Raw genomic sequence first — 16,400 nt, 5'->3', positions numbered from 1 at the left:
GTAAACCAAAAGCCAAAATCAACTCTTGTATAGGAAAAGTTATTCAGCAAATTTTACCAGTAACACTGCTAGAATATCACTGATCTAAATGTTTTTCAAACCATTTTTGTTTAAATCTTGGCATACAAAGAACAAGTAAAACCACCTGAGGGCACTCAATTAGGACTTTTTACTTAAAGCTGATTAGCAGTTTGAAATCCACACTTGTTAGCATGGTGAAAACCAAGGTCCTGAATGCCTAGATTTCTATGACTTTCTAGTTTAAGCACCTGCTTCAACATTAGTGGCTGTGGCTAAGATTTTCTTATAGAGGATTTGTATTTTCAAAACATTCTGGAATCCTTTGACTGCTGGATCTACCCTTCACAGATGACAAAACAGAACAGGGGTGGGAGTTAAGTGACTTGCTCAAGGCAACATTAACAACAAACCCAGTTAAGTAAAAAACAAAACAAAAACAAAAAACCCCCCTACAAAATCAGTACTATATCCTTCTTTTGTAACAGGCTGGGGGCAACAGCAGCGTTCCCCTTTATTTTCAAGGGGTTAGTTTACAGAACAGTCTACTATTGCACTAAAGCTTTCTGAACTTACAATATCAGTTGAACATGGTGAGCTTTGGGGAGGGAAAAGAACTCTCAGTTCCAAAATCCACACTGGTTTTGGGAGAAGTGGAATGATGCAAAGAAAAGTCATATTAAGTTGCCAATAAACTGCCATTGAGAGATACTGCTCCTTAGACTTGGAAAGGGTGAAGAGAGAATAGGAGAGCCCAAACATTGTGGAAGCAAAAAGCTCCACTCTGGCATATGCTTCAACTGTCTTTTGGGGATGGATTGGGGAGGAGGAGAATGTACAAGCAATCTAATCCTGACACTTTCTGATGAAAGAAATGACCCGTGAGCTTCCCATTGGAATCAAAAGCAATTTAAAAACTCCACCTGATATATAAATCAATTCAAATGATTGTGCTAATTTATTTCTCCTAGTTGAACTACCTATAAAGTAGAATTACATATTTATAACTATATAAGCCTAAAATTTTAGACATGAAATTTATTTTTCTTTTTTTAGCCGTATCAAAGCAAGAAAATATCTTACAATGTAGTTTTCTCCCAATAGTGAGTATTTACTTCCTTTTAGGAAAATGCCCCTTCTGTTGATATTTTATATTTGGGTTTTAATGTAATTTGGATTGGATACAGGGTTTATCCTTTACCCCTCTACCCTTTTTTTTTTTTGGCCGCACTTCACGGCTTACGGGATCTTAGTTCCCCAACCAGGGATCGAACACGCACCCCCTGCAGTGGAACCTCGGAGTCTTAAACGCCGGACCACCAGAGAAATCCCTACTGCTCGTATTTTAAATAATTTCTGCTTTCTTTTAAATGAGAAATATCTGATCTTTTAAAAAATATATAAGTAGAACATTTAAATGTAATTTATTTAGTACCTTTCATGTAAGGAGGAGAAGTTCGTGTGAAAGATTTAATATTTAAATTTTAGATACTCTTAAACCTTCCAATCCTTAGTGTCTCTAGTCTTTCAGAGCCTCTTAGAAAAATATGTTAAGTCCCCTACATACAAACCTTCAAGTCGCCAACTTTCAAAGATGTGAACGTGTTTGCTTGTCCAATCACGCAAGTTAGTTCACGTGTCTGGCATACGTTGTGCATCCCCTACCAGTGGTTGTGCTTTTGTGTACTTTACTGTATAGTACTGTATAAAGTACAGTAGTACAGTATCTTTATTTCAAGCCCTGGATGTCCAGAAGCAAGTGTAAAAGCAGCAGTGATGTAGCTGGTACTGCTAAGAAGAGCCAAGCAATAACGATGGAAACAAAAGTGAAAATAATCGAGAGAGTGGAGCGACAAGAGGAAGAAGTAACTGAAGAACCAAAGAGATTCACAACCCAGGAAATGGCAAGGGAACTTTCTTTATTTGACGAGACACTGTTAGTTTCTGAGGCACAGGACCCGAACATAGAATGGTACACAAAGGTTGCAGCAGCCTTCAGAATGTTCAGAATGCAAGCCAGTGCTACCGTGTTAACTATGATGAGAAAAAAAAGAGCTACTACCCAGACATCACTGGATTGTTTTTTCAAGAGGGTAGATAGAATTGTATCCAGCAAGGAACCAGAACCTGTGCCATCGACGTCAGGCATTTGAGTGAAATTGCAGCTTGCCCTGTCTCCTGTTGCTGAAAATCCTTCAGCTTTCCCACCTCCCACCTCCTCCAGTCAGTAACTCTTCTTGCCTGTCCACTCAACGCCAGCCCCTGTATGCCAGCTATTGTACTGTACTACTGTACTTTTCAAGGTACTGGACTGCAAGATTAAAAATGTTTTCTTAAAATAAAAAACTCCACCTGTATTTACTTATACACACAGGTTTTCAATTTGGTATGGTTAAAACTGACCAATGATTTTTTTTTCTGGTTATCTTGGAAACCCGCTGGCTATCTTCATAAGATATGACGATGCTTTAAAACATGCAGCAAAGAATATATTTTAAATGTGCTTTTTATCAGCGTTTATTTATCCTGTGCATTATAGTGGGGGAACTTTTCTTTCACACACTAACACTTAGTATAATTAGAGAACATGCCCTTAAATTGAGAACATTCTACTAGGTTCCTTTCTCAACTGTGGTGTACCACTCAAACATTACCCACTTCAAGTCCCTTGCACTTTATAACATGTCTGAAAGATCTAGTGAGGTTGGATTTTCCCAATTCAAAATGAGCTATAAGTAAATTTGGGAACCTCCCAGTAAAATTTTTAGATAAAGACACATTTTGTCACTGATGCTTTCCCACTTTCTGGTACCACTTCTCTAACTGACTCTGCTACAACTAAAAAAAAAAAGTTCTTGTAAGGTTATTAATTTTATTGAAGTATTCTGGACTTAACTGACATATGATTACTGAATCTTGGTTTCATATCCACGATAGACATATATAAAGTACTCATTTAATGAACAAAGAAAAAAATCCTGGCTATGTGGTTTTTAAGAACAGTAGAATTTTCCCAAAAACTCAATAGTAGGTTTTAACCATATAGCTTCATAAGCTGAACAGAACCTCAAAATAAATCTAAACAGACCCAGGAAGTGAGGTCTGAAATTCCTTTGATCATTTTAAAGGGCTTCTTTAAAAATAGAAAATAAAGATAGTTGGTGGTATGATTATATTCTACTAGATTAGGTAGCTTTGACTTTAATGCATCATTGAGCAAACAATGAGATGTCTTTTATATTAAATAGCAGGTTGTAAGGTTTCACAGCAAAATAGTTTTTCCATATGCTGGAGAGCAGTTACAACTGGAACCATCTAGAGCCTTCCGGCTCCTCCGGGGAGGACTGTGAGTACTGTTCTCTAACGGGCTCTGAATTTATAGAAGTTTGGCCTGGAAGGCCTTGAATACAGCACTTATTCAGCAACCCCTCAATGTGGGTCTGGAAAGTTCTCCTTAGACTTAGGCAGAGAAACAAGAATATCCCTGTAAAGATCACCTTAAGAGGTCTTGGCCTGTGGTTATACTTCAGGGAGGTAAAGGTAGAACTGGCATAGAACTCTGCAAGCTCGTTGTGCTCCAATCTCTAAATCTGGCTGTGTCTTTTCTACATAATTCTTTCTCCTGTTGCCCCAAATGAAATTTCATTCATATTTCTGTAGCACGTTACACACTGTACTAACTCTGAGGAATGGTTCTGCCATTCATTCAAGTCAAACACCAACTTTTCTAGGGATAGAGACATACTAATATCGGTATAAATAAAGCAAAGCCTTATCTACCCTCCCCTTTTTACCCTAACGTCTATTTGATAATAAAGCAATAGTGACAGACCCCTTCAGGATTAAAAAGGAATCTTTTGTCTGGGTCTCAAATCTATTCACTTCGGCTTAAGGAGGAAACTGCTCTCCTGGCTACCTGGCTTACCAGCTTAGTTAATTGTCTTTCTGAGCTCTGCCCGTTTTTTCCTATCATCTTTCTCTGATCTTTTACTCTTTGGCTATTTCCTCAGTCCCTCAATCAACTCCTTCTGTGATTTTCTATGTTTTGAAGCCAGAATTTCACTAAAAAGTCCTCTCACGATCTTTATAATTTTACTATCTTAATCCAGGAATTCACAATATAAATTATTATGTTAAGGAAATTCTCATATTCTGACCTGATTTTTAATCTATTGAGTCCAAGAAGCTCAGCTAACCAGAAACTGGAGATGAGGACAGAGAGTCAAAGTCATTCTTGACATTTCAAAGAGAACACAGACTAAAGAAATGCTATTGGTTTAGTGGAGGTCTAGCCATTCCTTATACTTTTTCTAGAGACACCCTTGAGTTCTTGGCAAACTACCTTGGCTATACAGATGAAGAAACCACAATCCAGTCCTGCTAGGAGATAAAATGCCCATACACCCAAACTCATGACCTTGCTTTATCCCAATCACGACATTAATCAATTCTAGGCAAGCAAGCTGTCTAGGTTTTTAGCCTGGGATCCATGGATGGGTTTCAGGCTGCCAACTCCCCCTTATATGCAAATTGTTACATGTATGTAATTTTTCTGGAAGATAAGCACAGCTCTGATAGGGCTCTAAACTCCAAACAGTTGGGACCACTACACCAGACTCACATGACCCAAATAATAACCTCATAAGAATGTAAATGCCACAGGATAGATATGGACCTTTGTCTTGTTCACTGATGTATCCTAAGCAGCCAGCACAGGTCCAGGGACACAGTAGATGCTCAACCTTGAGTTGACAGGGATGCATGATTTCTGGTTATGGCTTACTCTGTATACCTTGGGAAAGAAGAGTAAGTATAGGCTATTTTTCAGGACCTCTTTTATGGGGCACAAGATTTCCCTCATGGCCAAAGTCATCCGAGATAGGTGGTGGCTGCATTACCATCCAAATAGCAGATTTCACAACAAGTTTGGCTAGCCTTGCTAGATAATCTAAAAGAGTGGTTCTAAATCTGGGATCTCTCAAGTTTAGCTGAGAAAGCTGTTCCAAAATGCACATACCATCCCATTTTCCACCTGCCCCTTACTCTCAACCCCTCCCCATTCTGATTAAGTAGGCCTAGGTTAGGGCCCCGGTTACCAATATTTTGAAAAAGCCCCCTAGGTGACTCCCTAGCTAGCTCCCTAGCTTTTACTCCTTCCCACTCCATGAGGAGGACTGATCTGAGACAATCTAAGCAGGATCTGAAAAGGCAAACACAAGCACATGGAGTTTACCAGGCTCTTGATAAAGTGACTCAAGGAACACAGGGAACAAATGAGTTAGTCTTGTACAGAAATAAAACAAATAAGGCCAAGGAAGTAGAAAATCTGCTTTTAATACCAACTCCATCTGTCAGCTACAGACAATCATTCAGATGGATCCACAAGGGTTTAGGAGAGCATGACAAAGAGCCTGTCTGAGGAAGAGAGACTGTATTTTTACAATGCGTTGGTCCAAATTCAGTAAAAATTGGCAAGGTGCTCTCATTCCAAACATGCCCAGTGCTCAGCTAATCCCCTCCCTGTGAAGTCAGAAAAGAATGTACAGAATTCTGAACCCTCTACTCCCCAAATAGGAGAGGTTCCTTCTCCTGAATGCAAGGGTTGAAACTAATCCCATCAACTCTCCACTCCTAATTACAAACTAGAGAAATGAGGTGCCTTCTCAACATAGGTGCTCTTTTTAAATTTATTTTTATTTTTGAATTTTATTTTCTATACAGCAGGGTTCTTATTATCTATTTTATACATATTAGTGTATATATGTCAATCCTAATCTCCCAATTCATCCCCCCTACCCCCGCCCCCCGCCCCGTGCTCTCCTTCTTAACCTTTCTGATTTGTAAACATTCTTTACTCCACCAAATTAAAAACCAAGCCTCTTCCAACCTCAATTAATTCTCAACTGGCAAATAAGAACAGAAACCACCACCAGAGTAATGTTTCCCTCTGGGAAGTCCCGGGGAAGGGGTGCCACAGGGTCAGTCTATCCAGTATGCATTTTCCTTGGACTTACACTTAGAACACCATGTTCCCAACCAGCTTGGTCTCTTCTCTGTTACAAACCTGAAGTAAACAGATTCTACAGCAGCTACAAGCCTGTTACCAAGGCCACTGTATTGATCAGTATAATTAACATTCACAATTCATCTAGTCCAGCATGACAAGCCAGCTGGGCTATTCTCTATAAGAGCTGAACACTGGGAATCTTCATGTCTTGCTTGCAAAGAAGTCTGGTGCTCTGGACACTAAAAACTCAAGTACTGAATTAGAGGCTGGATGCCACCTGGCCACCCACAGGAAACTGAATTAGTTACCGGAACAACTGAACACACTTGCCATTTCTACAAAGCACAGACTTCTACTTCCAAAACAGCAAAATTCTGGAGGTCCCCCATTCCCCTGAATCCTGCCTAGGCTACATACTGTGGGGAAACAACCTACACAGAATTCTCAGTGCCAACCAGAGCCCAAGCTCCTGATTAGGGCAAGCACTGGCCCAGTTCCCTGAAGACTGTGACTCTGAAGGTGTGTTTCAAAGACAAGGGCACATATAGCTTCTGAGCGCTGAGCTCAGCCTTTGGTGCAGAAGAGGCAGCCAGGGTTGCAGAACAAGAAGAATCAGAAGTTTGCTCAGCACTGCCAGGCAGAGCTGCTATTTATTACTTTTATGATTCCAACACAGATTCCAAAATGAAACTGTTCAACTCATCACTGGCCCCCAAATCTCACACACCCTAAGAGTAAGCTTAAATCAAGAGTAAACCAGAATACCACTTTCAACTGTGGGCAGTGTCCCTAATGCTAAGGGTTTCAAACTTGGTGGGAAATTCAAATTACCTTTCCCATTATGTCATAAGGACACCTCTAAGCTTCTGGCCTACTGCCTTGTGGTTCTCATGCTACTGGACTAAGATTCTCAAATCTTAGCCCGAAGAGTCTCTTACCTATTTCTGGCATTATGAAGGGATCTACTAAGCTGTTAGAAATTCTCATCAATTTCTCACCTGCAGTTCTTGGTACTCCATTGTCACTCACGTGGGAGGGGGTCTAAGTTAGAAAAACAACACTGGCCAGCTGAAGGGGAAAGTGAGGCAAAGCCACCATTTGAGTCCAACTCACTTCCTCCTAGGGACAAGCATCTCAAAATACTTTACTCAGTGAACAATTATGGTCAGTATTATGTACCAGGCCCTACATACTATACATATGTATGGGATATGGTCCTTGTCCTTAATACTGTTGGTCTAGAGAAATCAAATGAAAAGTAAGATTCAGATATCACCGTCAGTCTTGAAAACAGTCTGAGAAGTACTACATTGAAATCAAACCTATTTTTGAGAGACACAGAGGAGCATATTATTTTGTTTAGTTTTGATACGCAGTCTAGTGAGTCCCCTATTCTAAACACTGCTATGGAATCAACTCTGGAGACTTAGGGGTACCAACAGTTCCTATGAGAGCAATGGGGCTGAGATAGTACAAAAACTCCCAAAGTTGCTGAAACGCTGGTTTCAGTGTGCATAAGTTCCTCAGTTGAACCCTCAAGGCATTGATAATGAGTCTCTTGGGAAGCTGAGGGGCATCCCAAAGACCGGGGTGAAAAGAACACCAACAACCTCAGCTTTGTTCCAAGGACAAGCTGCAAGCTGGAAAGTTAATCTCAGCTGTTTCTTGATCTGTAAGGGAGAGAGATACTATGGCTTAGAGGCCTGGCCTTCTAAATCAGGGCTCTTAAAGCCAGGATCCAGAGATGAGTTTCAGGGAGTCCCTTAAATCCTCTGAAAGTATAAGTTTCTGTGCTCCTGAATTTTGCCGAGGAAAGAACAGTGATTTTTATAAGACTTTTAAAAAGGGATCTGTGACTCAAAAGATTAGGAACCACTGTTCTGGAGTCTCTAATCCAGTGAATATCTCAGGAGCATTCCCTCAAACGAGCAAAAGAGAAACCTATTTATCTACCTTTCACACATATTTGTCTACTTATTGACCTCCCTTCTGAAGTTAACAACGGGGGGCGGGGAGGGGGTGCAGTTTGAGAATTCAAAGCGAGTAGCTCTTTTCTACATCTCCAAAATAAAGCTAACTGTCATGAGAGCCCAAAAAGGTTTTCCTTAAAGCCTCTGAGTAAGGATACAATGTGGGGGTGGTCAAAGAGGGCAGAGCAGAATCTATCCTATTGACTTTCCTGACAGGTCTCCTTTTTGATTTCAGGATCCTAAAACCATAACTGGAATAGGTCATAGCCCAGAAACTTTGACTTGCAGTCAAGCCAGTCCTGCGGTAAAGGGAAAAAGTAATTCCCATTATAATACCCATGGAAATCTGTCCTTCAAAGGTTCACCTTAATACAATTAATAAGTACTAGAAGAGTAGGAGCCATTTACTAAAAACAGAACTTCCAAACTCCTGACACTGCTCAAAACACAGTGGTATGAACAGCTTCATTCAGGAGGCCAAAATGAATGGAACATGGTTATACTCATCTGCTCCAGGCCTTCAGCCCCTTCATTCTGCTACTCACCAGGTCACCATCCAGCTCAGAGAGCTGCACACACTGCAGATCAGCACATTAGCATTTTCCTTGGCACCTTGAGCACATAGGCGCAGTGGGATTCCACTGATGCCATTGTACACACACAGGCTCAGGAAAAGAGAGAAAAATACATAAACAACAGGGCTTGCTCTAGCTGAGCAGTTCTTCAGATTGTAAAGAACTAAACCTGAGGCAGGTCCAAGATGAACAGCAAGGAACAGTGAGCAGTCCCAAACCCCTCCCGTTAAAGCCTCACTGCTAGCACACAACTAAGTACAGGGTGTCCACTTTAAAAGAACTGAACTGGTTTGGGCTGGTAAAGGAAAACACTTTAAGCCCATTAAGCCCGAGAAGTTAAGTACAGAGGCACGTTAGCTGAGGCACTGGGGCTTTCAAGACAAGAAAGCAGGAACATGCTTTGCCGTCCTAGACTGGCGGGTCTGTCAAAGTACTTTCCCAATCTCTCCCCAGCATTCCAAATAATACCTTTCATCAGTAGTTCATTACACTGTTTTATTCTGTGTCCTGTTCGGGTAGTAAATGATTAAGCCCCACTGTATATTGCTAAGCAGTACCAATCAGTATATACATTCTGAGATTAAGGCACCTGACTGAATCCTTTAGAAAAACTGAACAGAGATAGGAACAAAAATGAAACCAGTATGAGTGTTAACAAAGGCAAAGGGTGCTCCACCCTAGATCTGTAACTGCTATGGAGCAAAGGCCACACATTTCTGCAAGAGAAAATCAGTTACATGTAATTAAGAGCAGGCTGTTTAGAGCAGAGAGAAACAGTACCTGAGTGGGTGTGAGGGAGTTGGAGTACACAGGCCTGGGATCTGAAGGTGACCATATACAAACATAAGGTCACAGCTCAGATGAGCCTGTGGAATTGCTTCATGTGATTCAAAGATTCTAGTTTGGAAAGACTCCCAAACTATTACAGGTTGAGGAAATAAACTCCTGGACTCAGGCCAATGTCTGACAAACGCCCTCATTCTATGCGTACACTGTCATTATGGGGAATGAGGTGGGGGAGTGGTCAGGTAGAACCTATCCCATTTCCATCACAAGCTCTAAATTCGCCCACTGTCTATGTACTTCCTGGAAATCAACAAATAGTCTAGTGTTCAACCAGAGTAAGCTCTACATAAAATAACATTTTTGTCAGGGAAATTTCCTGTTGAAAATATATTCCAATAGAAACATCTTTGTTTTGGCTCTTTGAGAATATTTTGAAATTCCATATAAAGCAGGGTACTTTTCAGAGTGTAAGAAGGCACTCACTGACTAGCACGCTGGGATAACAGGCATAAACCTGAATTGTACCAGGTAAACCGGGACATATGGTCACTCTAGTTATAAAGGAATAAGTACACTAATTAGTATTTACTAAATGCTAGTCTCTTCAACAATCTTGTAGGACTATCATTATTCCTCATTCCACAGGTAAAAAAAATGGAGGCTCAAACAGGTTAAGTCACCCAGCTTGTCCAAAGGTCACACAACTTTGAGATGGTAGAGGCTGAAGGTAAACCTCACTCCAAAAATCAAGTGCTTAACTTACATCATACTCCTCCTCCTCCTCCTCACAGTTTTAAGAATAAAAAGGGGGAAGTTAAAGAGGTCTCAGGTAACAGCCAAACAACAGTGGGATAGCAAGAGAACTGCCTGAATGAGTCAAAGGGAAATGCGGAATCAGAATAGAATTCACAATTCAATGTGAATTTTTAACTACTTACCATATGCAAGGCACTGATAGTGCTGACAGGAGTTGGAAGGAAAATCTGTGGTAAGAATCTGTCTTTAACCTTGGATTCTCGGATTTCAGGAAAAAAACTCTGGTCTATGCAAATGTACTGTTCTTCATACGTGAGGGGGGGTGCCTCTGAGCCACCTCCATGTGATGTATTCTGAATTATTATACCCAGTATAAGGCTGGCCCTTCTTTATAAAATTTAATATTCAAATTTCCAAACTTGAGAAACAGATAGGTATAAATGATTCTCCTTTATTGGCCAGTTCCTTTAAATAACAGCCCCAAGAGAGCATTAAGGTGCTTATTTACAGATTGTAACTACTTGAGGTGACAGAGTAAACTTTTAGGAGTCACAGGCAACTAAAGATCTACATGATTCTATGTATCAAAATATCTTGTATAAACAACTTTACAAGAATATTACATTGGGTAACACACACTGGATCCAAATGATACCTTCCTGATGAAACAAGAGGTACACATTTACAATCTTGCCAGCAAAGTATCTAGACAATGAACAGATTTCTGTTACAAGTTAAAAATCTAAAGGAATTTACAACAAAGTAATATGGAAACTGTGCCTAACGAACTAAACAGAATCAAATAAGAAAAAGAGAGGTAATCAATATCTGGGGGAGAAATCTAAAAGAGATAGGATCTTCTTACACCTCTGACTCCTGTTCAAACACTGGCACTAAAACAGTAGTCATTCTAAAGAGAAGTAAGAGATACTAATGATGTGGAGAAGATAGGAAATGTCAACCTATCAAATCACTTCTCAGTGAATCTAAGGAGTACAGGTGTAAATTCTATAAAACTGCAACAAGGGCTTCCCTGGTGGCGCAGTGGTTGAGAGTCCGCCTGCTTTTGCGGGGGACACGGGTTCGTGTCCCGGTCCGGGAAGATCCCACATGCCGCGGAGCAGCTGGGCCCGTGAGCCATGGCCACTGAACTTGCACGTCCGGAGCCTGTGCTCCGCAACGGGAGAGGCCACAACAGTGAGAGGCCCACGTACTGCAAAAAAAAAAACAAACCAAAAAAACCCAAAACCGCACCAAGAATTAGCCATAACATAATCCTGATAAGAAGTGGATCATCCTAAACATCTAAGCATTACCACTGGGTCTCTACCTGGTATGCTTCCTAAGTCTCAGCTGACCCTTCTGATGAATTAGTGCTATATATGCTTTATTCAAATATATCCTACAAAGAATATCCTACAAGCAAAATTGTTCTGTTGTGTTTTTTCTCCTTTCCCCTATTGTGCTGGTGGTAAAGGTCTGACTGTATAGATCCTAGGTCAAATGCCTAAGGTATCACTCTAGAAAGTCACCCCAAATGTTCGTACAGATGCTCTGACAGACCTTCCAGAGAAACGTGTCTATCTTACAAGGTTTTCATCAACAAGCTTGGGTTTATTCTATGGAAAAAAAAAACAAAAAACCTTGACACAATGTCAATTTCCAAAGGCCCAACGACAAATATCACAGCTGTAACAGGAAGTAGCAGAAAAAGAGGGATAAATACCCAGTTATGATGGGGAACTAGCTGACTTGTTTGGTTTGACTGATAACTGCCAACATTAAATAAGGATTCTCTTCAGCTGTGGTACAATGTACACCGCCCTCACAACTCAAGGACTCCTTTTCTCTCCCAAATTTTCCTGGTAATTCCATCTGAAAGCACCAGTGACAGCCATGAACAAGCCTTAACACGGGAATCAATACTATAACTATTAATACTGTCCTGTGAAAATTTCCTTTAGAACTTACTACCAGCAGAAGTTGTCTCCCTGAGGAAGTGGTGTGTATCATTTCCCATGTCTGCTAATGAGACTATAATTCTGATTCCTTTTATCCTCTGGCTCCTAGGAAGCTTAGAGTTGCATGTGATGATCAGCCTCGTCCACTGTCTTAGCCCTCAGGGTTAACAATGTTTTTTTCATTTTTTCTATAGTTTGGACTTCCCATCTGTATTGTGTGTGTCCTCTGTTATAAGCCACCTCAAATGCTCATTAAAGACAGGGAGTGTAAGTATGCTAATGGACTTCTTTTTAAAAACCACTTTTGCTATCTTAGCTCCCAACACACACCTATCTGCACTTGTTCCAAACAAAAAGCACTTATTTGGCAGATGAGGAAACTGAGGCACAGAAGCTCACTTGCTCAAGGTGGTACCCATTTAGTTGGCTTTTTGACACTCAGATCAAGCTCTGAATCAAACCAGAACAAGTCCCATTTTCTACACACTACTGTGGTAGATCCCGGGGCATACAAAAATGAGTAAGTTGTGATTATAGCTGAAGAATCTTGCTATCTATGCTTTTAGTTAAACGACATCTAGTCTATCCTAAAGTGAATAAAACTTCACTAGTTACAATGGAATCTGTTCTGACTGAAGACCATCAAGGTCACCCTGAAGTAACCTATAGCCTCCGACTGGCACCAGAAATGTCCTCATTTCCTGAGGGGCCTCAGGGCTTAGAATGATCCAAGGATTACTTGGTCTAGAGCCACGCTGGAATCCTCACAGGCAAAGGACAGCACTATTTGAAGAGGCCTTTTCTCACACCATTCAATACATGCCAAGATAAAATTTTTTCCTCTTACTTTGCTCATGCTTTCTCACATTATCAACACATGGCAGAGGTACAAGAGTGACTTAAGTCATTATGTCTGATTCAGCTGAAGTTATGAAAAAACAGATTACTTAGGACTTGCAATGTGACCTTGACTAGTCCTCAATCAACTCATTAACTAGATAAAATGCCTTTCATCATCACTAGGGGAAGGGTAATTAGTCATCATAAAGCACTTTAATACAAGGTGCTGTGTAAATACTAAACAACAAAGCTCAGAAAGAGCAAGATTAATAAGAAACACAGGGGTGCATTTACCAGCAAATGGAACTCACAACAGGGTCTTCCCACATTCCTGGCAGGGACCACTCCTTTCAGCTAATGGAATATGAGTCTCTAAGATCATTAGCACTTGGCCTGACAATAGTTCACATTAGCAACATCTCTCCTTGTAAGGAAAGAAGAAAATTTATTCCTGGTAGGCAGCCATAAAGACATCTCAATTACTAGTTAGCCAGATGGACAATTACTATTTGAGTACCTACTATATGCTAGGTACAGAGCTAGGCATGACAGATACAATGGTGAACACAAGTCTCTGCCTTTATGGAGTCTACAATCTACAATACAAACTTTGTCTTATTAATAGTGGCACCTGCAGAAACAAAGCCTTACTAAAATAAAGGCAAGTAAAAAAAAAGATGCCTAATCCCTGAAGAACTAGACAAACAATAGGCTAATGGGGAGAGGAAGAGTTCAGGGAATTAGGTTACCAGGGATTTCCCATTCTTTCCCCTAACTCATCACAGGTACTATCCATATTCCATTAGCTTATAAAGACTGTGACTTTGTCTCCACATAGTGCAGATTACAAAGGTTTACTGCTCCAACAAAGCAGTCAGCTGAACTGAGAGCACTAAAAATAAGGTCAGTCAGACTTCTTAGAATCAAGGGATCTTCTACAAAGTGTTTTTAGGCATTCTATTGGTAAGATCTAAATTTTGTGGGAAGACAGAGATAAAGCACACAATGGTGACCTGTCTTTTCAACCCTGCATTTGATTTCTGGACTGGTAGGTTAATTTCCTTAAAAGAAAAAAAAAAAATCACCTCTCCCACTTATGACAGCTTACCTAGTTCAGCCTGAACGACTGTAACTATTCCTGCAAATCTTGTTTTGTGCAGCTTATACAAGCAGTGCATCCCATCAAACACTGCAGGAAGAGATAGCCTTGAAACTCTGTCTTTATATAGGAGGGAAATATTTATCCAGGTTCTTAACTGGTTTCAGAAAGGTCACCTCTCTGCAAAGGTTCTCTGGTCTACTGTTAACTGGGTACCAGTTACGTGGAAAATCAAGATGTGTTTGGCAGAAAATGCTCAGAAAGCACTAGGGATCCCAATTCCACCACTCAGAGAGCTGGTTAGATTAAAACCTCCAAAGGCTGTCATTTAATCTTCCACAATAAGAGAATTAGAAGGATGTCCTTTGAGTTCAACCCACAGCACAACAGACTAAACTTGTTCTGCCTCACTAAGTGCAGTAAAGAATGAGCAATCGTTCCTTCCCACCCACCCCTCCAACCCACCCAAGCTCCTTTCTCAAGGGATGCCTAAGTGATCTATTCACATGACTCTACGATCAACCTGTATCCATGACAGTATCTGCTGTCACCAACCTCCAAAGGTTAATTTCTTAAATATGTCTAAACTAGACGACCACAGAAGGTGAAAATCAGTTTTCTTTTCAATTTCATGCTGCCCTCATCATTTTCACCTGCATAAAAGAGCTAGCTCCACGCATTTTTTTCATCTTGCCTCCAAGATCGCACGCAGTTGTTGGATAAGTCGGCCACTGCTCCCAAAGAAGCACTATCAGATTTTCACACTCACCTGAGAGGAGACTTCCCGTACACCCTCATCCCGAGACCGGTCACTGGGGTCACTTCGTTCACCCCCTCCCACTCCCGTCTTCCAGGCCCTTCATCCAGGAAAAGTCAGTCGCAAATTTAAGGCCCGGCCCTGTCGGGTTTCGAAAAGATCCCGGAGGACTTGGGCCGAGGGACAAAGGAAAGTGAGGTCAGGGTCTGCCTTTCCAGCTCGGGATAGGCCTGGGGCCGTTCACCCTCCACCCCTCACACCACCTCCGTCGTCCCGGGTCCCTCAAACCTTGCCCCTTAAGTCCCGAACTAGCTGGACCCGGGCCCGGAGCTCGCTTGCGCCCCTTCCGCGAGGCCCCAGCCCGGACCCCTGCCGCCACCCAGTGCCCCCCGCACCTTCTTGGGCGCCTTGGTGACGGTGGCCATGAAGGAGTACTTCTCGGCGTCCTCAATCTCCTTGGCCTGCTTCAGCTCCTCCCCGACACCGGGCAGCGGCATCGCGTCAGGCATCGACATCCCCCGGCCGGCCCGGGCCGCGGCTGACCCGCCGCCCCCGCCTCTTTCCCTTACGGGCGCCCGCCCGCCTACCCGCGCGGCACCCTCCGACACGCGCTCGCCCACCCTCCAGGCGGGGCCCCGCGCCGAGCCGCGTCCGGTGCTGAGGTGCTGGGGCCGGCGCCTCGTCCGCTCGGCCGTCCAAGACAGCCGGACAGCGACGGCAGCGACAGGAGCACCAGAAGCAAGCAACACGGAGCTCCGACCGGCCCGCGCCACCACCTCCGCCGCACGCAAACACGCACGCAAAGTAAGGGTAGAGGGCGGTGACGCCACGTCGAGTACTGGCAGCTCCCGGCGGGCAGGGGAGAGGCGGGGAGAAACGGCGCTCTGTCATGACGTCACCACTCTGGACTGGGCCGCCGAAGCCACCCCTTTTCCTAGCTCGCTCGGGAAGAAGCTCCAGGGGTGAGCCGGGCCCTTTGTACCGCCAGGTGGCGCCATTAGCCTTGTGAGTGGCGCGTGGTTCCTGCAAGGTTGCCGCGGAACTGGAGGGCCTTTGGACTGCGGGGTTCCAGGAATGGTCTCAGAAGGCGTAGGGCGTAGGGATACGTGTGAGCAGACCAGAGCCCCACACGACACAGCCTACACCCAGTCCTAGGAAGCTTCCAGGGCCCAAGATAGCCCACTCACTCACTGCCTCCTCCCCAGACCCTTTGAAACAGAAGCCCCTTCCTAAGAGGCAGCGTTTGCCTCTTTGACACCATAAGGGTGGGTAGAACAGACCCAGAGCAGTGTGGTTTCTGCACAACTCTTTGTGACCTCCTCCACCACCGTCTCCGCTGGGCCTTGCTTGTTTACAGGACCTTCGTGCCGCAGAGCTGATGGGATAGGGCTAATGATGGGTCAGAGGATGGAGAAGGAGGGGTGGGGGAGGGGGAGAGAAGTCGTTGTGTCCCCCCGACCCGCTCCGGATCAAGCATTATACTCTGACAGCTTCCAGGGCCGCACCAGGGCATTCATGGACTATTCACGTGCTATTACTGGGCTCTACTATGTGCTACCCCTGTGCTAAGGCCCTGGATAGTACAGATGTGTGTAATACATTTTATGTTTCGTTAAACCTTAGTCCAGCTG

The 16,400-nt window shown here is 42.9% G+C and overlaps 1 protein-coding gene across 2 annotated transcripts in view; it reads right to left on the bottom strand.

The window, feature by feature from the left end:
* AHCYL1 (adenosylhomocysteinase like 1) overlaps positions 1–15,568 on the bottom strand; it is a 41,212-nt gene extending 25,644 nt beyond the window's left edge. For both annotated transcript variants that reach the window (XM_032646959.1, XM_032646963.1), the window contains exon 1: positions 15,165–15,568. In XM_032646959.1, the coding sequence (XP_032502850.1) occupies positions 15,165–15,284 (120 nt within the window). In that variant the 5' untranslated portion in view covers positions 15,285–15,568. The remainder of the gene's footprint in view (positions 1–15,164) is intronic.
* Between the last annotated feature and the right edge of the window lie 832 nt (positions 15,569–16,400).

The sequence above is a fragment of the Phocoena sinus genome, chromosome 1 (genome assembly GCF_008692025.1).
Source record: "Phocoena sinus isolate mPhoSin1 chromosome 1, mPhoSin1.pri, whole genome shotgun sequence".
NCBI classification, from domain to species: Eukaryota; Metazoa; Chordata; class Mammalia; order Artiodactyla; family Phocoenidae; genus Phocoena; species Phocoena sinus.
The sequence above is the reverse complement of the archived record's forward strand: the minus strand, read 5'-3'. Positions and strand labels throughout refer to the sequence as shown.